Here is a 24,952-nt window from a genome sequence, read left to right on the forward strand (position 1 = left end):
TTTAGCTCTCTTGACATCAGAGGCAACAGTTCTTCTGACTTTTACCTAAGGCAATTTTCTTAACGTACAATAATTTATTATCTTATGAATAAGGGAATATAAATGTTGAATCAAGGGATTATTTTAAAGACTAAAAATCCAACTCAATTTGATTTTATTTGTGTTATGGGTTTCTGATCCATTAAGACACATCTATCTTCCACTTCAAGATGTATTTACTATTGCAAAGAAATGTTATTTAAAAACAAAATCTGCACTTCTTTCAATCATGATTCTCTATTATAGTTTATCTCGGGAGCAAAGGCTTTAAAGTCAAATACTTACCTAGACCATAAAACTAAAAGAATTAGCAACAAAAGTACACACTGCTCGGGATCTTGAACTACAAATGATGAAGGTTCCTGCACTTGCTGAGGATATGTTACTAGCAATAAGCTGTTTTGCCCTTTGTCTGTTCTAAATATGATTCCTAAACTTTTGTTCTTCGTGATCACATGTTTGGTATAGTAGTGAAGAGCAGCTGAAAAAGCATTCACTAGAACCTGTTCTCCTCAGGACTCAGAGAAACAAGTGTTGACAACTGTTATCAAAAGTTTTTCAACATTTACTGGCAATCAAAACCATCAAAAACTCTATCAAGCACTGTAGTAATGCTATTGTGTACTGTTATTTTGGCATGCCCAAAATTCTGTTGCCTGACTAGATTTGGATGTAGAGACTCCACATGATGTAGTTATATATACACTGTATACATACATACAATGTTGCCAAGAACGGTGCCAAGCCCTTGTATTTCAGTTTATATATACATGCACATATACATGTATGGCCAATTTGGTGAATTCAGATCAATTTTTGCCAATCAGTAAGATATTACCTGATCTAACCTATCAAATCTCCATAAAAATTAGTTTAAGTTGGCCATATACAGTCTGGGGAAGGGAAAGAGAAAAAGTCTCCTCTACATTCTATACATCTTCGGATAGCATAAGCAGATTTAGCCACTTGGGACATTACACAGTATTTCGTATTTGTTAAAACTGTGTTCCAGGTTACATAATAAGAAATTGCCTGAAGGTTCATGACTCAATACTCCTTATTTAAAAAAAAATAAAATCGTTATTGCTTATATAAAGCCTCTTCAGTTGGTATTTCCTTTGTAGAGGGTTTTTTAAGTCTGTGTGTGTGTGTGTGTTAAAAGTGTTGACACTGCAACAGCAGTTCTAATTTTCCACAGTTTCTGCTGAGAATCTTGCCATAATTCCATTTTGGATACAGTCTTTGAGTGCTTATAATATGACAGGTGTTGAGCCTGTGGAAACATTAATATCATAGAAATTTTAAAGTTAGTAACGGAAAAAATAACAGCTGTGCTGTCCATACGAATGTGCTGCTAAGTAGACATCTGCCTAGGAGTCACAGCCTCCCAACCACCACTTAATTACAAGGTCACGGTCTGATGCAGAGATTGTTTCTTTCCACTGTGGTATTTACATGTTCAGCTACCTTACAAGGCTACTGAAAAAGCGTACTGCTAATAATCAAAAAATAAAACTCAAAGAAAAAAGGCTACAGACTAAGCAGTAAAAATCAAAAGTCTCAATTCCAGTTCAAGATCTCACTCTTTGGATAATCTAACTTTTTGGATAATACTGTTCTCCTAATGCCCAGGAACTTGAAGTTTAATGAAATAAAGAACTGATAAGAGGCTACAAGTTTGTCTTAATTGTTTATTAGGAAGACTGGGAGTCTTCCTATTTCCATTACTACAGCAAAGCAATTCAGTATTTATATTATACCTTCACACATTACCTAAGGTTAATATATGCTCATTTATCTTAACAATTGCCATTGCAAACCTAGTCTAGGAAGTCTGCTTTATGGTCACTGCTCTGAGAAACAAATATGTTTCAAGTACTACTTCCATAAATAATCTAGCTGTGGAGTTCAAAATTAAAAGAATTCTATTGCCATCTAAGCCAGCTCTGTGTCCAAGTTCAGTACAGTTAAACAGGTCTTTGACAATGTTGCTATATCAAGTCTTTATTTTGTCAGTATTCAATACTTTCTCCTATTAACTAACTGCTTTATCTCATTAATTTCTTAGGAGACTTTATGGGCAATATTGACCATAACAGACAATACTTAAGAAACAGAGAGTACAGGAGAGAAGTACTAAGCATGGGCATCAAGGAAAGGAAAGCTTCTAAGATCTGTTTATGCTCCCGGAGAGCTGTGTTCTACTGATCCTTGCTTGATGCATCACAAATCCTTTCCCTTTCACTACAAGTACATTAGACCTGAATTCTATATCTGCCTTAGTTTGAAGGGATTTAATCTTCCACCTTTACAATTTAATATCAAAGCTGGGATAGGACAATTCTTTGCTCATTCCAGGACTCTAAGGAGACAGCAAGCAAGAATAAACCTTATAATATAGTCAATTGATAAAAATCAGCATTAAACCCTACTACCAGGACTATTTGTGACTTTCTCCAATGACATTTTAATGTTAAAAAAACAGCCCTCTGAAAGGGACACTCCAAGGAAGACTGCAATTTCATGGAAACTTACCTGGCAAGGTAATAACAATATTCAGATAAGTAGCTCCCTCAAGCAAGTTTATAGAGCTTATGAGAAGTACTACAGATCTAGACTGACTTTTGCCTTAAAACACTGACGATGGACTAGAATGAATGAACAAAGATGTAATTATGAAGGCATTATGTGAAAAGGATGGAAGCCAAGTGACTCCTACTTACTAAACAAGTTTAGTCACTGAGTGTACAGAAAAAAAGATAAACACAATGGATGTCATGAAACAAACCTACCACCCAGCAAACCAAAAACCCCGTCAAATAAACTGGGAAAAATGCAGCTTATACTACAAATGCATATAACTTAGCTGAGTGAAGGGTAAAATAAAGTTCTATGAATTCTGAATACATACATAGTAAGAATGCTTCTTACCTACAAGAATACCAAGAACTATGCCAAATAAGATGAAGAACTTGTTAAATAAGTACAAAACTTTCAGAGTTAAGTTCTATTAACTTGGGGATTATTCCTGATATTTCCAAGACAGTAAATCATCTTAAATGCATTTCTAACATTCACAAGGGGTTTTTTTAGCCATCGATTAGTGACCTACGCAGTTTATTTGGATATTTAACCAACAGTTTGGACCAGGAGAGAAACCAGTCCCTGACTTAAGTCAAGCAAATTTTATTATTATAAAAAATATTTTATTCAAAATATTTCTGTTGTCTTTGTTTCGAATACTATTGCATAACATGCTCACCTCTCTAAAAATCCACTGAAAATACAAAGCTATGGAGGTTGCTATAATGATGAATGCAAGGTTTCAGGACTTTTGCCATGGCCTAGTAGGATGGGAATCTTTAAAATAAAACACAGCACTGTCTGTCTTTCCTTTAACAACATGGCACATCAGATTCCATTTACAGCCGTAACTGTTGCTATAAACATCCTTGAACCAGTTACCTTAGAGACTTTACTAGAGGCATACCCAATACACCAGTACCAGCATCTTCTTCCATTATCCTTTCCAGTTCTCAAAAAACCTCTATATTAAGGTTAGTAGAATATCATCCTTTTACAGTTCAAATGACAGTGTAAGTCAAATCAAATCTTTTTCCACCTTTGAATTTTTCAGAATAAGATCTTAAAAACAAGGACTGAAAAACTTCGGTGACAACAATAGAAAAATGACAGGACCTTCCATAAGAACACATTCCCGCTGCCTAATTTCCACACCTATTAATCATTTGGCTTTCTCACCTCAGTGAAGTCTAAGCAGATCTTTCTAAATGAACTGGAAAGCTCTTTTTTCCTTCATCCTACAGGTCATTACCAAATACATGGAAGAGAAGGTTTTGTCTACTTTGAAGTCAAAAGTTGCAACTCTGGCTCCTTTAATCACACCCAAATGATTGAGCATAGAGATGAAAGTACAGTTGCATCAGCACAGACCTCAGTTTCACAGATTTGAAAAGTATACTGACTTCCTCTGTGTCAAAAATTTACTTGAGGTATCAAAAGTAGCTAAATTAAGCCAGTTCCTTTGAAGTTGTGTGAAACATAATCACAATTTGACTGTAATGTGAGCATACTCTGAGTTAATTTTACTTCCGCTTACTTATATCATCAAACTTTTAGTATCTTTCTCCTCTATAGAAACACGCAGCCCTATGCTATGTCTATTATAAAATGGCACAATATATATAGGCAGATCTTAAAGAGCATATATTGTACAGATTTATGCCATGTAAAGGACGATTACAGGTAACACCCAGTATGGACAGTTACTATAAGTTCAATACTGATCAAATCACTAATTTTTATAAAGTAATTTTGTCATTTACCTGTCATTATGGTCAGAACAACTTTTTAGCAATTTCTGGCAAGTTGACCAAGAATTTCCTCACCAAAAACTGTTTCTAAATCACAAATGAGTTCCCCATCTTTGGTTAGGTCTTTCCTTAAATCATCCCTGCCACAAATCCTGCCAACATTCAATAACCTTTGGAGCAAGAATCATTTACCTTGCCAATCCATAATATTACAGCTTAGGGAAAAACATTAGGAAGGAGATAAACAAATCAATTTACTAAAACATCTTGTATCACCTATGCTTCAAACTACAAAGATATGCCCCTAAGCTAAACTCAATGTGTATTTAGAAGAAAAAGATTGATGTCTATTTACGGTAAGCTTAATATAAACTTAACATAAGCTTATTGAAATGTTTTACGAACATGTAGCCCTAAAATACAGATATCATAACAATATCAACTTATCTAACCTAGTAGCAAAACACCAGTAACATGACACTGGCATCCATCAACTTAATGTTGCCTTTTGTCCATGGCAACATTAACAATAATGAACAACACTCCCAGGTCCCAGGATTCAAATTTATATCCCTTCCTAATCCATCCACTTCTACCTCAGTATGCTCACAAAGGACAGGTTTGTTAGTTTAATTTTATATTGTTCAGTTAGGAAGATTAACAATGATACTGTCCAGAGCATCTAAGATCAAGAATTTCAGCAAAGATGATCTGAAAGAGCAAAAGCAAGCAGAAAAGACATGAGAAAGAAAGAAGGATGAAGAGTTAATCACCAAAAAGGTTAAAAAGAACAAGAGAAGACAAAGAAAAGATGGGGAGAAGGAAAGATAGGGAGAGGCAGATGAGACTTCAAAAACAGCAAGACAAAAGAGAAGAGAAAAGAAAAGTTGATTCTTCTGATCTTCTTCCCTTCTTTCACCATCTCTTCTTTTGCTCCTTCATACCTTTTTTCTTCAAGTTGTAATTACTGTAACTTAAAGAGAAAAAGCTCTCAGAAATGCTATATCACTTACAAAGACCTTAAAGAATCTAAAAGTATGATCTCATCATTTTCCAAGTTTCCAGAGACTTTTTCTGATGACCTAAAAGGATGACTTCCTTTTCAGAATAAAGATACTCCATCAAATGCTCTCTACATGAGGAAAATCCCCAACATTACAAGTTAATATTAGAGAATTCAGAAATAGCAAATTATAGTCATAAGCAGAACCTTAACTTTTCCCAAATTTTTGCATTCATCATTAACTTGCAGCTGAACACTCCCAATATTCTGTAAGTGGGATTATTAAAAGTATTTAAGTATAGTAATACATTAATAAAATAGTTTGATTTAAGCAAAGAAAAAGAGGCAAGAAAATGATTGGAAATAAATTCACTTAAAAACCTGGGGAACAGACTAGCTGAGCAGGAGCTACATTCCCATTCCAATGGAGTTACATTCCAAGTAAATGGAAGAGGAAACCATCTGTGAACTTCTTGACTCAACTGCTTGTGGAAATCAAGCTTATTAGGCATAGCTTCCCTTGGTTCAGGAAAAGTTGAGGAAAAGGAAAGTTGGCTGATTCAGTTTAAGACATTAGAGAATGCAAAGAAAACAAAAACAAAACTAGACTCCAGGGACTTCAGAGCTTTGTCAAAGGATGGTAAAAGAAATATTTTAGACTTTTCCCTTGCTTTTCAAGCCGGGCTCTTCCTTTCCTGTGTTATATCCTGTTTCAGAATTAGAAAAAGCAAAACATTTGAATACCTCTGTTGTAAAAATGCTGCTTGAGAACATTTTAACCCAATGAATCGGTTCTTGAAAAAAGACATTGGAAGTCCTGTAGCCTGCCAGTCATGCAGTTAAGTGAAACACACAGTAGGCAATATCTTATGAAAAGATCTAAGACATTTCATCTCAAGGAAAGATAAAACTCTAATGTTTATGGGGATAAGCTGAGCGGTATCGGTTTTCCTTAAGCAATGCTGCTTTATTAGAGCCTGGTTTTAAGTACCATTGTATAGACAAACATAAAACAACTATAAAACCAGAATTTACTGAATGCTATTTAGCAGGCAACATGCTTCCCTAACAAATACTATTAACAATAAATACAGGATATGTCATTTTTACTTGGCATTTAGGATGATCCAAGCAGGGCTGTTCCACTCCTTCTGCAGCCCCAGCCCCATATGTTCTTGTTCATTCTCTTAGAAGGTAAATTATCTTAAAAGGTAAATTTTTAAGCTTGGTTGGGGTCTCAGATTAGTCATATAAGAAAACTGTAGCCGCATTACAGCATGGCTGTCACAGAGTAATGACTTGGGTTTGTTCTAATGCTTTTCTAACATTGTGTGCGCTTAGTAAAAGAGCTTATCCTAGACTGTGCATTAAAAAAAAATGACGGACAATAAATTACTTACTAGCTTTCAATATATATGAGATCATGGCTTCAAGATAAGTCACATAATAAAGACCCAGTCTCCTGAAAGTAGTGACGCACAATCCTCTGCACCATTAAGAAATATGTCAGACCCTTGTCAGAATATCTCAAGCTTAGTGTCACTCACAGATAGCAAACCAGAGAATATATTCATGTAAGTCACACTAAAATAATGAACCTATGATTTACACCCCTTTTCTGCGTCTTCTAACAAACTCTAAATCTGAAAAATACCCCACAAACCCACCCAAGATAAGACATGGCTATGAATATAAATCAAATGGCTAGATAGGAGAATAACTTATTTTAGACAACAAAGTAAAGGTTAAAATTTTTGAAGCTGCCTTCAGAAACCAGATCACCCAAATCAAAATCCTAAGACAATACAGAAATCTCTCTTGAATGATTTTACTTATGTTTGTTACATTTAATATAAAGACTGTGCAAACTATTTGCTTTTGTCGCATCAAAACAACCTGATAATTTTTTTAGTAGAAATTACCTTTGTTAAAAAGAAACCCAAATGCCTCAGTAGATAACATATTCCAATAAAACTGATATTCACATTGACTTTTTTCCTCCCAAGTGAAAGATTGAAATATTTAATTCTGTAAGCATCCAAACGTTTCAAAAGGAACACTGCAATATTTTGTTTCATCAAAAGAATTTGTTGTTCTCTGTGCCTACAAATGGCACTATTATGTAAAGATACTCTGATTAGCTTGAATCAGGCACTGGAGGAACTCTAGAGCTCCAGAAATAAACTGAAAATACTCCAGCTGTGCTGCTGCACCAGTTTACTGCTCATTTCTAGCTTAGGAATCTTTACACTACACTGCAAAGTACAGCACAAGCATGTTGCTTCTCTGGGAAATTCCAGACATGTCAGCCTTTTATTCTTGTAAGAAGATCCAAGTCAGTGTCCGTGGCACGGGTGCACACACAGAGCCCCTTTTGGTTCTACACAGGTTCTCTGTTTCACCCATGAGCATTCATTCCCGTGCCAAACAGGGTCATAAGGATAGCCTTAAGTAGAAGAGAGAGAGCTGTTTCTGTGGGGCCTGGACATGGCACGGCTGCAAAAGGATGGTAGAGAGATGAAGGGGGGAGGGATGTGACTCCCAGCAGGGAAAGGGTGGAAATGGGGACACCCATCTGAAAAGCTTAGGGGGGACAGTTGCTAACTGCTGCTGAGAGTGAGAGTAAGGAGGACAGCCTGCAGGCAGCTGGAGCTTCTCAAAAGCTCAATAAAGCAACATGGCTGCCGGTGCTAGACTCACACTGCACACAGGAAATACACCGTTTTCTTGCTATCAGAATTCAAGTCATTCCCTGGAAACTTTAATCACGAGTACAACAATGTGCATCATATGGAGTTAATTGTAACCACATAAAAGCTGGAAAATCAGAATGAAGCTTCCCGTTCGGCCTGCTGCATGTCCTGTGAAGGCACTGAGCACTTTACCAAGATCAGGAACTGACTTCTATCCGATTTTAAAGAGGACAGCTGTAATTCAAGTTGCTTAAAAGCTTGCATGCACTTCAATAGATAATTTGAATAAACAAAAACAAATACTTTTTTTATAAGTATTACTTCTTACCTTTCTGAGAACACAATAAACGAATTCCTCCACCGGAGGAATACTGTAAACTTTTTTATTCTCACCTTACTTCTTCCAGGTTCCGTAGCTTCTCTCTTTATCCCAACCCTCACATAAACCCTTCACCATTTCATGCATACTACCTTGCTTCTCATTAAACTTTCTGTCCTCTTTGTCTTTATTTTGATTTTATTTTACGCAAAATTTCTCCAGTCTTTTTAACTGCTACTGCTTTTTTCACCGGTGCCTCCTAACTACTTATCTTTTATTCCTGACGGCTACATACTTGCAATCTTTTAATCAAAATAACTAGCTAATGAAAGTCAGACTTATCTGCCTCCTTGTTCACTCTCTCCATGTTTCTACTTGATCTGCACCATTTTTTAAGGCAAAGGATTCATGTAATTTTAGAAATCTATGATGTTCTGACTATGATTAAAAATAGAGAAAGCATGATAAAATGAAATGGGGTGGTCTTTTCAGAAGAAATACTGATAATGAATTAATTTCACAGAGAACAGTGATGCATACCCTGTACAAATTAACATTGTTCAAACAAAATTTAATTTTTATGAGTCAGGAAGATTTAAGAGTAATTTTCTCAGTTTTGTCAAAACTCCAAAAGCAGACTGCTAAAAAATGCTTAGAAGCTTTAAGATGCTATTTAAATTTCCAGACCTGCAAATGGAAACAGAGCAGAACATTCTATATTCTACTTAGTTACATAACTAAAATGACTATTAAAATTACTAGTTTGACAGCATTACTGCATAAAATTTCAAAATACAACTGGATGCCAACCAAAAAAGCAGTTCGAAAAATCTCAGCTCTGATTGCAGTCTCCAAAGCTATCTACTGATGGTCATTTGGCAAGGGCTCGAGTACCCACTTTTACAAAGCTCCATCGACCACTGAAGTTATGCAGCATAAGCTACTAGACTTTTACCTAAGACTAAATAGATATAGTGGGGGAGGAAAAAAAAAACAACTCTAGAATATGTATGCAAAGAAAATAATCTTTTCAGAATTAAATGGAAGACTGTTACTTACACTAAACTGAAAGCCAGTATCAGTAAAAGTGGGAATCTCTCCTGATGAAGTGTTGTTTCATGAAAGATTCGGACAAGATTGATATTCTGCATAACTATTAACACTAAAAACTGATTAAGAAAAACAATGCATAATGAAAATAAAAATCTGCTATGGTAAAGGACTTTGTTCTCCTTCTCCTTTTGTGAAAGGGATGAAAATGTTTCCCATTTCTTCCATCTGTTTCATTTTTATAAAACAATTATTACTGGTTTGTAATATCTAAACAGGTGGGAGAAATGGGAAGCATTTTCATCTCTTTCACAAAAGGAAAAAGAAAATGAGGTAGAATCCACTCCTCAAAACAGAATAGGGCATTGAGACAGCACTCATGGATAAGACTGAGCAGCTAAACACAGGCATTTAGTAAAACAATGGAGAAATCAAATCCCCGGAGATGCTTCACAATATGTAAAACAAAGCAGATGATCAACTCTTCTAAGCTAAAACTAGTTGACAACTGTGGGTATATGTTTTTTCTTATTATCACTATTTTTGAAAGATAGGGGTATGGGTATGTGGTCTGTAAGACGCTTGGCCTGAAAACACTAGAATGCTATTAGAGACAAGTTCATCGTGATGTATTAGCAGTCTGATTAAGAGAAGCACTTATAAAAACTCCCCTGCTGTTATATACAGGACTAATCACAATTAAAAACCCTAACAGTTTGCCTTAATCACCACCTCAGAACACTACACATACTACTCTGGCACTGTAATTTGTGTAGCAGCCACCAGCAAGTGAACACAACTTGTCTATCACTGGCAGCATGAACAGCAAACCCATATGAACAGACCTCTTGTGTATCCCTGGTTGCTACTACATGACTCCTCAAGGGGAAAACCAGGACATGACAAATTCTTTCTGCATGGGAGAGAACAACGTTCTGTACATATGACATCTCAGGTGGGCATTCCTACCCAATAAAGTTATGTCATTCCTTACCTTAAATAACATCTTTCAGGATAAAAGCTGAAGTACACATCAAGTGGCAGGTTTAACATAAAAATGCAGGGACATGATATGTTCCTTACTCATTAACCCAAGTTGTTTAGAGCAATTTATGCAGCTTTATTCACTAGAAGCAACACAACACTCAATGAGGTCTGACTCACTTTCAAGCCAAAGACTTTTTGTAGTGCAGAGACCATATTGCTAGTTTCCACTAAAATAATTAAATGGTGATGTGATTATAACCCATTGTGCATAATTATGCAAAATTTGGTACTGCTTTTTATGTTAAGACAGACCCTGAATAAAGATTAACATATTTGTGCCTGGAACCAGTACAAAACTTTTCAGATGCATGCCTCCCAGGGACAGGATGCTAAGCTGTAAAGATGACTGGATTTGTTTGGGGAGGTTTGTTTTGTTTTGGGGGACGGTGGGTGGGGGGGGGTGGGGGGTGGGGTGGAGGGAGGGGAGGGGGTGTTGCTAGCCAAAGATGCTAGATAACAAAATGGGGATGTAAAAAAGCAGGGGGAAAAAAAAAGAAACTCAGGTTCTTATGAAAGCTGTTAGTGGTAGGAAAACGATGAAATTTAAAGTAAACTTATTCAGGTTATTTTTAAAAATATGAGATTGGAAAACTTTAGGCTGCAATGTGTACACAGAGCTGCAAGGTATTTATCTAAAGAGTGGGGTCTGTCTTGGAGAGTTTGCAATTTGAAGAGCAGCTTAATAGTCCTCCTACATAATCAGTCATCACATCTCTAGAACGCTATTAGAAGGAAGTACTACTCTAGCATTTGCTTCTTGAAACCTAATCCAGAAAAACTTCAGCACATGCTTTAACTTAAACATATAGTTACACTGGGAAATACTTCAGAATGTGCTTTTGTACCATTTGGGACAACTTAACTTAATTATATTTTGTCATTCTTTCCATGGATCCCTTAAACTCCCAGAATCCTCTTAAAGCACTGATAATTTAAAATTATCAGTGTCATATACTGTTTGGAGATATTATGGTCCTCTTTGGAGGTATCACGTTAGACAACAGATGAAATAATGAGCTTGACCTTGACAAGCAACATGACAGAATTCATTGTGTCTGAAGCAAAATATAAAAATATGGTTTATGCTTAAAACAAAAAAAAGGAATATTAAATGGATCAGTATTCCTTTCACTACTAGCTAATTCCTAATTAACTAACATCTTATTTACTAAAATAATTCTGAATGAATAATAATTTCTGATTTATTCTAGAATAAGAGCACCTCCAAAGGGAATAAAGTGGCTTATTTCAAATTCCAGTTTGAGTACTTATTTGGATTCACTCTTAGCCAAAATTACCTAAATAAGATGTCAAACTTTAGAATAAAAAATAATAGCACTTGTGCACATTTTCACAGATTTTAATAGTAAAGAATTTATAGAAAGACTTCTACAGGGTTCTCTACAGAAGATAGAATAGTTATCTTACAGTAATTTAAATCATTGTTACAAGATAAAATTTGACTAGCCACTACGGTTCTACTTGAATTCTTTTCCTTCTGCCCCAGGTCATTCCTATAAATCGCACTGTTTGTTTTTCGTAATTTTTTTTAATTATTTTTTATGAACAAACACCTAAATGTCAAATAAGAATTTCCAAAAATCAACCTTTAGATACTGAGCTCTGTTTTGGCTCCTGTTTGCTGTTCTGACTTTTTAAAAGCCTACTTTGATTTTGTCCTAATCACCTCTTCCCAAAATCTGTTCTTGTCTCAGTTTCCTTAAACCACTCAATGCATTACCTATGAGTTGTAAAAATAGCACAGATCCATGAATTTTGGTCTACAAAAAGCTGGTAGACTCCAACTTAATTTGAAGCCTTTTGCTTTGTTTTGTTTTCCCATGGCTTAATTTTCAATTATTTTTATAATTTTTTTCCCTTCGGGACTTTCATCTTTTTCATCCCAGGAACTCTGAATCTCTTATATTCTGCTAAAATGGTACAGTTACCATCTAGTTTTGAACTAAGGTACTTATCTTGCCACCCACTCTTTTCCTTTGAATCTTTTCAATCTGCTTTCATCATCAGATTTTGCGTGATTTTAATAAAATTATAAATTATAAATCACGCAAAATCTGACAGTTCTAAAATCAAATTTAGCAATCAGTAATGTCTTCAAAAAGCCATTACATTTTGCAATGCAGCCAACAAAACTATGCAGTGACACTCCATAACACCCACTAAAAACCTTCCAAAGCCACACAAAAACCAATATATTTTTAGTGCTTGAAAAAACAATGAAAACATACATAATTATAAGCACATTTTAAATTTTTGCTTCTCTCAATTGGCAGAAAACAACGGAGAGGAATGCATGCCAGGGCCCTTCAACCCCAGCAAGCAGCACAGGGAGACAGGCCTTCTGATACAATCAGGCAGCCCTAAGCCCACTCTTTTTCAAGCAGAGGCCTCTGATTCTTGACTTGAACCATCAAGAGCAAACTATCTCCTGTTCTCAAGAGCAATAAAGGCGTCAGCTTTGGTTCCTTTCTTCAGAAATCCAGCAGAGGCAGAACAGTGTAAGCAGTAACCTTAACAGCAAAGTATATTTTTTCAGTGAATGAGCTGGACGAGTAGCTTTCCCCTTCTCTCTTCAGGCATATGAAGCTTTGCTGGGCTGAGGGGACCCGCCACAAGCTACTGGTTCTTTGAGTTTGAATCCCATAAGAGCAAAGAGGGATCATCCTTTCTCTCAGAGCTATTTTTTCAGTTTGTCTGATGACTCATGGATTGTCATCATTTGAATTACACTTTCAAGCTCTTCTATAGAAACACAAGGACTAAAAATACATGCTTTTAATGAGAGCTGAGATTCTGCCACAGTCACATGGTTTCCCAATTAGTCCATTCTCCCTTTGTTTTATTTCTTCAAGGGTTGGTGAACCGTAATTCTCTGTTTGTGACATCAGGCTCATTTCCACAGCAACCAATTGAATTATCCCCCAAATCTTTATAATAGGGAATAAGCAATAGGAACAGATGAACTCTTAAGAAACAAAAGCTTCTCACTGTTTACATGCCAATGTCCATAGAAACAACCAAACAATAAAGGAAAAGAAATATGGAAGATACAAAGAAACACAGGAAATGTAACAAAGACATAATCAATGTTTATACCTTTTACGGTGTAAAAATACATGTTCAGTAATTTTATGACCATATGTCAGATTTGTAATAACCACAATATGCGTTCAACGCCAGTAACAGCTGATGCTGCAACACAAGGCATTAACGACTGGCAGTGTATATCTGTGCAGCTTCGATTCTAGAAAGAAGTCATTATTTTTCACAGAGGAAACAGAAACCGAGGTGAGATGACACCATTTGCCTTTCAGGATTTTAAGACAGGAGGTATTACTGCCAGCCACCACACACCATGGATCCCATAACCACAGAAACTTGAGAACTGGCGTTTCTATTTTGGACGTTGTAGGCACTCTTTAGATTGGCTTCTTGCAACAATATCCTTGAAAATGGAAATGCATAGTCATTGACTTTTCCCCTAAACACTTACTCATAATTCCCTTCTATTGCAACAAAGGCCCAGCATTTGGGAACCAGACTATATTATTTAAGAACGATGGATATATCTGCATGCCTAAGAGTTAACATAGGCCTTGTTACTATTGGCAATGCTAGAGCTCTGACTAACTTCATTTTTCCCAGACACCTAAACAGCCACTATGCCCTCAGTGGAAACACTGGAAACTTAGTAGCATAATATAGAAAATAATGTGATTATCCTAAAACTAAAGGTCAAACACTATCCAGCCTCAGTACAACCAATTCAGTATCTGTATTGTATTGAACTATTGTGTTTCACTGCTCAGTGAGACTAAGCAAACATTACAATCTTCTCCAGGTGTTGCAATCACATTCTCTCCCCCCTTCTCCCAGATGAAGCAGATGTGCAATGGTTGCAAATAAACTGCCACCTTCAAGTGAGGCCACCAAGTGCTCTTGATTATGGGACAGTGTCCTTTTCATCACACAGCAAACATGGCTAGTACCTCTCTGTGCTCAAATGATGGGTTTGTAATAATAACAGCCTTTTCTAACTATTTTATCTCTGGAGCCTGGGATCAATGCAACTTGGTACTATCTAACAGGCTGCATCAATTTTTCGCTTCTCTAATTCCTCTAACATTTCTTCCATATGAAATCTAAATAGGTACAAAACTTTGACACTTTCACTAGCTTTCCTAAAATGGAAAAATAAAGTGTGTTCGCACTAGAACGACTGAGACCATTTCCTCCATAATACTTTTGTTACCCCTAAATGAAAGTCGCACATTTCTGAGACATCATATTTTTGATTCTGCCACTCAATCATTCAGGAACCAGAAGCAGCTCTAAGACAGGAACTGAAGCTAAAAACAGCTGGTGCTTCATTGAACTGATCCTACTCTGGACTGATTAGTCAATATCTTTAAAAATTCTGAATTACAAGTTTACTCTAGAGGCCTATCGCCTTCTCTACTTTTACTAAATGGACTAAGTCTCTTTCTGTTACAATATATGACCTCTTGCTAGCAGTCCCCAGTCAAAAGCATGCAGCAGCAACAGTAGTCTTGCATTTTGCTGGCTACAATCCCTTTATATCAGAAATCCTGAACAAGTCAGATATTTCTGGGAGTGTCTAGGATGTCTTACAAACAGCAGAGTATGTCCCAGTTTTGCCATTTGATAGTCACAAATGCATATAAATTCACTATTTTCCTCTCTTAAACCATGTCTCCCTGCAGCTGGCATACGAAGAGTCTTGCAGTCAGAAGAATCATAGAATCACAGAATCGTTTAGGTTGGAAAAGACCCTTAAGATCATCAAGTCCAACTGTAAACCTAACACTGCTCAGTCCACCACTAAACCGTGTCCCTAAGTGCCTCATCCACACGTCTTTTAAAAACCTCCAGGGATGGTGACTCAAGCACCTCCCTGGGCAGCCTGTTCCAGTGTTTGATAACCCTTTCAGTGAAGAAATCTTTCCTCATATCCAGTCTAAACCTCCACTAGCGCAAATTGAGGCCATTTCCTCTTGTCCTATCACTTGTCACTTGGGAGAAGAGACCAGCACCCACCTCTCTGCAACCTCCTTTCAGGTAGTTGTAGAGAGCAATAAGGTCTCCCCTCAGCCTCCTCTTCTCCAGGCTAAACAACCCCAGTTCCCTCAGCCGCTCCTCATAAGACTTGTGCTCCAGACCCCTCACCAGCTTCGTTGCCCTTCTCTGGACACGCTCCAGCACCTCAATGTCCTTCTTGTAGTGAGGGGCCCAAAACTGAACACAGGATTTGAGGTGCGGCCTCACCAGTGCCGAGTACAGGGGCACGATCACCTCCCTGCTCCTGCTGGCCACACTGTTTCTGATACAGGCCAGGATGCCGTTGGCCTTCTTGGCCACCTGGGCACACTGCTGGCTCATATTCAGCCGGCTGTTGACCGACACTCTCAGGTTCTTTTCTGCGGGGGAGCTTTCCAGCCACTCGTCCCCAAGCCTGTAGCGTTGCATGGGGTTGTTGTGACCCATGTGTAGGACCCAGCACTTGGCCTTGTTGAATCTCATACAATTGGCCTCGGCCCATCGATCCAGCCTGTCCAGATCCCTCTGCAGAGCCTTCCTACCCTTAAGCAGATCAACACTCCCACCCAACTTAGTGTCATCTGCAAACTTGTTGAGGGAGCACTCGATCCCCTCATCCAGATCATTGATAAAGATATTAAACAAGACCAGCCCCAATACTTAGCCCTAGGGAACACCACTTGTGACCAGCTGCCAACCAGATTTAACTCCATTCACCACAACCCTTTGGGCCCAGACATCCAGCCAGTTTTTTACCCAGCGAAAAGTGTGCCTGTCCAAGCCATGAGCAACCAGTTTCTCCAGGAGAATGCTGTGGGAAACATTGTCAAAGGCTTTGGTAAAGTCTAGGTAGACTATATCCGCAGCCTCTCCCTTGTCCACTAAGCAGGTCACGTTGTCATAGAAGACACGGGAGGTTCCCTGAAATTAGCTAAAACAGTAACATACTGTAATAACATCACTCTTAGGATACTCAAAAACTCACTCAGTGTGACTTGACTTTGTGCCATTACCATGTACCCTTCAAATAAAGTTCGAGGAAAGCCATTAGTTCCTAAAAGATTGGTTTAAATTACAATATATAGTAGCCTGAAAGGGACTGAAATGACTCAAATGCATTTTTCTTTGTCAGGAAATTAAGTAATTCCTGAATAATTTGATAGACCCTTTAGTCAAAGGAGGTCAGCACTCTGTTCTGCATTGTTCCTTTCCCTAAATAGCCTACTGTACCTTAAACAACTTGAATGCCCTTCTTAGGTGTGGGCATGGAAGCAGGAAATAAGTTCTGCATATACCTGAGTATCCCACCTGACTGCCATGAGGAGGTTCCTCCTTATTCACAGTTGTGGACAGAGTCAATATGACACTATTTACCCTAGACAGGTTAACTGGAGAATTGACTGACTTCTGTTTGGGTAAAAACACATCTACTAGTCATAGATAGGCATATGTCATGGCAGGAACACTAAGCATTTTAATTCATTAGAAAGCCCATCTCAGATATTCAGATCTGTATTACTATATTGTTTATCAGCATTTTTTCTTCAGAAATGCTCGGGTTTTTTCATACCTATCTTACATTCTCTTCAAGAACTAACACAGAATTCCTGAAGAGAGAAAGAAAAGAAATCCACTAATACTTCTGCAGGTGACATTGGTGCCCAGCTCTCTACCCCCCACAACAACTTCATCTATGAAACAATCTTCAGAGGCCAAGTCCCTACTATGACTGGTTACACGAAAAATAAATTCACAACTTTGTATCTCTTCTATTCAGGATTTCAGTCTAACACAAGTCATAAAGTTGGATCTAATACCCTCATTAGTGCAGACTGTATATAACCACCTTCCTTTGAACAGAGTTCAGCTTTTTTTAAGAATAAGTCTGACTAGAGCCCAAACCTATTAGATATAATATTTCTATCCCATTTTCTCTAAATTAGTACAACACAGGAATGTACACCAGGGATTTAAATTCACATATCTTAAAAAAAATTAGTGTTGTATCAATACGCATAGTTCATAGTTCACCTCTCAGAAGAAGTAAAGCGATTGCCCCCCCAAACCCTTGAGTGGGACCCCAGTTTCTCTTAGTCAGATTTTTAGTCCCCAGTCACAGGCTCAGAACTAGAATTCAGACTCCACGAATCATCAACTGGCCCCTTTTTCAGGCCAATCCATCCCTAACAGGCCTTGCATGCAAAGAGAGGATTTGTCACTAGACCCATTATCCTTCTCCATGAAGTTCTCCAAGTGCATGGGATATCATACAGGCAGTGCTGGCAGACTCCATCTTTCAGCCAGTCTGACAGGCTCTGAGAAAGCTATGAGAACTTAATTTCCTCCATCTTTACTAATAGCAGCAGAAACACCATACTTCTAAAATCAAGTACTTGGGGTAAAACTATTCTCAGTAATCACCAGCAATATTCTCTCTCTGCTTTCCAAACAGCCAAAAATAGCTGGTTTTAGCAATCTTTATTCTTTGATGAGGCCTGCTCCCTCATTAAAATTAACACAATTCCATGTGGTGCTAGAAGCCTGGGACCCTCTGAAACATTGCAAAATGGCCCATAGCTGCTGGTGACCCGCTGCCACATGTATGAAATCCCCCGCAGGTTATCATTTATACCCATTGTAAAAGAAAATCTTTTCCATCTGTGAGGGCCACAGAATCAAACCCACCCAAGAGTCTCTGGCAACTTAATTCTGGACCAAAACTTCTGCTGACCTTCCTGTTTCTCTTCAGAGATCTTTTTCACAAGTTCCTCCTTCCTGTTCCCCTATAAAATTCTTACACTGCCCAGTTCTTGTAGTAGCTATTGATGCTACATAAAAAGATGCTGCAGCTGCTGATGCTGTTCCTGTTCTCACAGCCATTTCAGTAGCACTCCAACATCTATTTCTATCTTCAGGCTGTAATAGGCTGCCCAAGTTCTCCTCCACCAGCCTGGGAAAAAATCACTGCCAAAAGTTTTGCAAAAAGTCTTTTTCAGGCTTTTTCCTCAGGGCACATTTTGTTGACAAACTCAAAAGGACAACACAAAACCAAGTTATTTCCCCAGAGTGCAAATGCTGCCAGAGCTCAGAGGCCTTCTCCTCCACCTCTCTCTGCCTACTAAGGGAAGGGCAGACCTTCCCTCTTTCTTTTAAAGCCTAGCTGAATCATGAAACAGACTTGCTTTAACTGTTTCCAATCCCTTCAATATTTTCTCACTTACTTTTGGAGTAGAATCCTCTAAACTTCCCTTAACATATAATTTGGACTATAAAACCCATAAAACTTCATTTAATAAAAAGGAGACATAAAATTCATTTAATAAAAAGGATACAAAAAACCCTGTCCAAACTAATCAAACTTACCATACATATAATAATCACAATGAAGCTATTTATATTGTTTCTCTCTAACGCCCTTACAATTCAGGCTGCTGTTGAGTAGTACAGAACTATGCATATACCTGATAAAACACAGTTTAGAAGAAACAGTCTCTGCCTGAAAAATCCTGTATGTACATTACCCTATGCGCTTTAAGTGACTTTTTTTATGCAGAAAAACCCTGCATCTTTTCACCTTTCTTTCCCACAGCCAGCATTGACCATGAAATCTAAAGGAGACAAAAAATATTAATTTTCTTCTCTTGAGTCCATGTACTCCCCTAGAATCTTCAGGATCTGATGTGGGCTAAATTATTGTTGCTGTTATTGTTATTATTACTATTATACAATGAGCACACCAGTTATCTCAGTTCTCTTTCTTTTCACGTATTCTTCTGAGGCATTTTAAAACCAGGCAAAGATCTAATGCAAAATATTTTCTACTATTCTCTCTTCCAAACAAGAGAGAGGAGATTTTTAATTTGACTGGCAAGGAAGACACTGTCTTTGGAAATAATTATTCTTCCAAAGACCACACATACGCATATTAACTGCAAAGAGCCAAGTATTAGGTAATATGCTCTTTGAATTCCAGAAATACACTTTTCTTCTTTTTAAAGTAATATTTAAACTGTACCAAAAAATTCATTTGAAGCCCCAAATCACTTAAGTATGGCAAGCAGATGAAGAAAGGTTTTAAATTGGAAGTATAAAGTTGCCTTGAATTGAGCTCAAAAATAATTCGGTAAAACAAAATTATGGATATTCCTTGGATTAATCTAGTGGAAGATACTCACTTACTACTAAGTTCTGAGTGTTGCTTAGAAGGAAATGTTTCGTGATTAGGAACAAGTGGTGGAGAACTCATTCTCCTTTGCTGTTCAGTTACTTTTATGGAAATTAGGAAAAGCTGGTATGTATTCAGGAAAGAAATTTTACATTCAGGGTTTGTGTTCACCACACAATACACTTCGATAAAGCTAAGAATCCTACTACGAATCTGTGATGAAGAAGACAGGCAGACAAGATATGGTAGGAACTTCTCAATGGGATACCAAAGACAGTATCTTGCACACAGAGCTAGGAGCAGGCCTTGTTTGTTTAACTGTACTTGCAAAAGTAGGCAGGCTATCATCAAGCTGACAGAAGATTAATTAAAAGTGGAACTACACTGAACTGGAGCAAAGTGTCTTTCAGTCAGGAAGTAGAAAGCACGTGTCCCTGTCCACACTTGATCACCTGTAGTTCTGCATATATTACTTAACTCTAGAAGCCCTTTAAGCTTTTTATCTATGCAGCTTGTATCTCAGTATGGTTTGAAAATGCACAAGAGAAGCCACTCATGTAGGTTCCTCTTAAGTTCTGTTACAGTCTAAAGATAAGAAGAGGCACTTGATTTCTCTCCTAGAACCTGGATGCACTCATTCCTCTGCTATTCTCAGAAACCATAATACTTGCAGATGTGACTGCTTTTCATCAAAGTCTGTCTATCTGTCTATCAGACCAGAAAGGTGGTGTGTGCTTGTGTGGAGGGCAACAGCTGGGGATGTGACACAAGCAAAACACTATCTCACTCCATAGGCAGCTTAGGTTGAGGGGACTCACCATGAGAAGGGAAATCTGCGACTTTTTTTCTGATCACCAAGCTAATACGCAAAACACAGGCAAATGCTTTTTAAAGAGAGTATTTTTTGGGTGGATAGGCACATAAAATGCAGAACACCGACTCCTCTCCTGAAATTAAATGAGCAAACTTTCTTAACCAAATTTACTTAGGCGCCAAAAAAAAGCAGAAATCGTAATACACCCTGTGCTAAAAGCTTCTTACTGGTTAGCGCAAGGCACCTCAGCACACCCCCTCTTTGGGCTCACCTGGTAAACGTATCTGTTTTGCATCAATGATAGTAGATGCTGTGAATCATCAACTCTTAGTATTTGAGCACGGCCATACAATATAGAGGTGTAAGTGTGAACTCTGAATTCTAACCACCAAGCTCAGGTCAGTCTTGTACATTCCTTTCTAAGAGTTTGTGTAAGAATGTCTTCATGTTTTCTTTTAATTAAGTCTTTACCATTTAGTATTATTACCTTTTATTTACACACCAAAATGTGTGTATACTAGTATATATATCAGAAAAAATTCTTTTTGTAGGTCTTCCTGTCTGAAGTGCTGTACTCCTTTCTTACAGACTTATGCATGTCTTACTATAAAATACCTGCATAAATTGACTCAGATTAAAAAAAATATTCCAATGTATGTTTGTATAATGAACTTAAAATAATAATTCTGTTCATATTTCAGCTTGTTGTACAAAAGTAATTCTGATTCCAGTGACCTCATTGAGTAGATGTGACTATCAGCCACTAAAAGTATCATCCAAAGTCACTGATATCCAAGGTAGACAGGTTTTTGGGAGACTATGCTCTTTGTTCCAGTACTCACTTTAGGCCTGATCCAACCTAAAATAGGGATTTTAAATATCGTATTTTGTAAATTCAAGAAAGTGTATCTGTTAAAAACGTCCATAGTTAAAATAATGTTGTAATTCAGGTAAGATTTATGAAGTAAAGTCTATACACCAAACTGAATGAAAGGCAGAGCAAATGACACTCCTACATCTCAGTAGGTGAGTAGAAAACAAATCACTTTGCTGTAAGTGCCCTACTGTATTATACAGTCCTTCAATGAAACATGCTCCTTCGCCTAAGACAAGGCTGGGGGCTCATCACCAACTTTTGCTGGTGGGCAACTGCCACAAGGTCAAATCTCCCTACAGTGTTACCTTCTGACACCCAGATCACCTCTCCTTCCTGCGGGAGAGCCACTGGTACCTTAAGTCACGTGCTGGAGAGATGTGTGCAATGATTTTTTTTAATTTATTTTTATTTTAAATAAACCAAACTTCATCAAGCCAGCCAAATTCTACTAGAAATTTAGTGATTTTTAGTTCACTATCCTGCCATGTTCAACAAAGACAATAGAGTATCAAAGCAATTATATACTCAAACTTCATGAAATTCCACATAATTTAATTACTATAGAGTAATGAGTAAAGGCATCTACTGTCACAAAATTTTGTATCTCTGCATATTAGATATAATTGTATCAAATTAAAAACATTGGCTCCAATTAAATATTTATTTTTTTAAAATTCCATTTTAAAGTCTTAATCACGGATTTAAAGACACAGTCATTTAGCAAAATTAAATTGGACAGCTTAGAAATTCAAAATAAGGCCAATATCTGGGTTATATTTCCTTGGCATTACATATCAAAGCCTACATACCATTAACGATTTTTTTGCTAATTGTCCCCAAAATTGAACTATTTGTACAAAGAAGCATCACATTTCATATTTTTTTAACAACTAACATCTTTCTATTCCAGACAAGCAGACGAAGCTTGAAAGACACCATGTCTTTCTTTTATATACACACACAAACCTGATCATAAACAAATCTAATCAATTTCATCAAATACTTTATCCTGATACTGATAGTTCTGTTAAAGCAATGATGCTGAACTATGGCATATGCAAGGAGTGCTGGAGAAGCAAAGCGAAGCAGAAAGAAAAGGAACATATTAAATGCCTTTTCTTCCCATAAGGAAGATGACAAATATTTTCGCAAATGCTCCACTGAAGGCTTACGTTATAAGAATGTGTAGGAAAAAAACCCATAGCTTATCCTTTGAGACAAGATGATGACATGGGGAAGAAACATGCTTTATTAATAAACTGTACAGCAATTGTTGTAGAAAACTGTGAGACTCAAACACATCTGTTCCAGAAAGCATCACATAAATATTTCTACCTGACCTTTTTTTTTTGCATTCAATGACATTGCACTATATAGAGTATAATTCAAAACTTAAATTGATATCACGAAAATATTATGAATCTCAATCACATTCCAGTGGAATGTACTATTAAAAGTTAACTTGAATAATCATTTTATGATTATTCTGTTAGATGACTACATTGAAATACAATTAAGTATATGCTGTGATGCCACAGACAAAAAAAACCACAAAACCACACACCAATCACCAGTCTTCATTTTACCTTATATATACTAGTGTTTCTTTTAGTAGTAAAACAACAACATTCATAAATTGTATGAAATTTTCTCCATTTTTAAAAATATAAATTTATATTACTTATCATACAAGAAAACTTCTCAAATATTCTTGAACTTTTCCAGTTCAGTTTGTATCAAGCTTTATAAACTGCTTCCTAAATCTAATTTCTCACGTTTAGTATCTGTCCTCTAAGCATGTATTTCTGAGCCATTCAAGTTGCTCAGGCAACCTAAAGGAAGTTTTGCCTGAGTAATAACTAAAGAACTGAATCTTCAGCTTAGAGAGATTTTTGTTTCCTGTGTTTTCACAGGACAACAACTCCTTCGCATTGTTTATAGTATTAGAAACATCTTCATATTGAAAACCTAGATGTGTTTCTCCTGGCATCTCCATGTTTCCTCCATGACTGAACAAGTAGTCTTTTTAATTGCAAACCCCACTCTCAAATTGTTATGGTGAATTTAAGAGGGCAAAGCCATAAAAATACACTCTCCAAATACTCATAGTCACATAACCCATAGTTAGTCCACATGGTAATAATTGGATAATAATTGTTCAGTTAAAAAACCAAAAAGTTACAGACCCCGACTGATTCCTGCCCCCCAAGAACAAATCTTTCAGATTAAAAAACATAAACCATTATTTAAGCTCTTATTTGACAATGAATAATATAATAATGTTATGTTCTGCATTACAATTCACAATATTCTTAATTTTTAATTAGGTGTAAAATTGCATATTTTTAGTAGTACTTACATTCCGCGTATTTCTGAAGCTGAGAGAACTCTCCCGGACTAAGATTAACCCACTTCTCTTGGCTCATCGTACTGGCAGTAAAGGTCCTCGTTAAATATCAGAAAAACATTCCCTTTGACCCAGCTGATGATATAAACTCCATAAAGATTCGTAGCTTCAGTTCACAGTGCTTGCAGACTGGAGAGATGGCATCAGTCTATGTGGATGAAGTTTTTGATGCTATGAACTGCTCCCAATGTGTTGGTTCAGTGGTGAGTTACAGCACTATTAAAAGAAGATCAAGCATTAGAAGCATAAATACCAGTTTTATTACTGGAATACATATTGTCTTATATACAGTTTTGCTCAAAAACCTTTCCATACAATATTTGTCCTTAAATAGTTTTATATTTATTTCCAAACTTTATTTTTATAATTCCAAATGCTTATGTGCAGCATTAATAATCAAAAATTATAGATAGTTTATGATCAAATTATATCTGGACACCTTGTGTGGGGATGTTCTCTTTTAGTAACAACCACTGCAATAGTAGATACTATCTATCAGTAAACTTAGTTCCCTATGATTTTAAAATGGGATTCAGGTAACTGGGTTTGTATCCAATTACGTTGTTGTACAGTGCTGTGTGGCCTTGTCAGAAGTGTTCTGAAGCATCTAACTACCCATGTCAAAAATGAAATGGATTCTGCAGTTTGGTGAGAAATTCACAAAAGCTATATAAATATTAACTATTCTAATAAAATAGTAAGGGTTTGATTTCTAGAATGTCACAACATTGCTGAAGCCACTACTGAAAATAAAATGTAACTGTTGACACCATTGCAAATCAGAGAAAAAAAAAAAAAAAAAGATCAAACTCTGGGTGCCATCTCATTCCAATTTTATGCCATTTTCGCCTCCGTAGGACAGACCGTACAAAGGTAATGCATTACCAACACCACTCCTTGCACAACAGGTAGGATACTTTTCATCAAATTTTAGCCATCTGAACATCAGGTACCTCATCCGAGATTGTCATCTAGGGCTCTCTCTTTAATCAGCAGAAGGAGACAGGTGGCCCAAACAGCAATTAATCCCTCCAGTTTCAACATAATCTTAAAATGTGATGAAATGCCTTCCTGCTGTATTTATGTTTCACTATTGATTACAGAGGTTGCCTAGATGACAAGTTT

At 36.9% G+C, this 24,952-nt stretch overlaps 1 protein-coding gene across 1 annotated transcript in view; it reads right to left on the reverse strand.

Annotated features, from left to right (window-relative positions):
• The window catches only part of DGKB (diacylglycerol kinase beta), a 341,552-nt gene extending 317,706 nt beyond the window's left edge, over positions 1-23,846 (reverse strand). Inside the window, exon 1 of the mRNA XM_059818825.1 lies at positions 23,780-23,846. Within this exon, the coding sequence (XP_059674808.1) occupies positions 23,780-23,846 (67 nt within the window). The remainder of the gene's footprint in view (positions 1-23,779) is intronic.
• Positions 23,847-24,952: the final 1,106 nt, after the last annotated feature.

Source organism: Gavia stellata, chromosome 6 (assembly GCF_030936135.1).
Source record: "Gavia stellata isolate bGavSte3 chromosome 6, bGavSte3.hap2, whole genome shotgun sequence".
Taxonomy (NCBI): domain Eukaryota; kingdom Metazoa; phylum Chordata; class Aves; order Gaviiformes; family Gaviidae; genus Gavia; species Gavia stellata.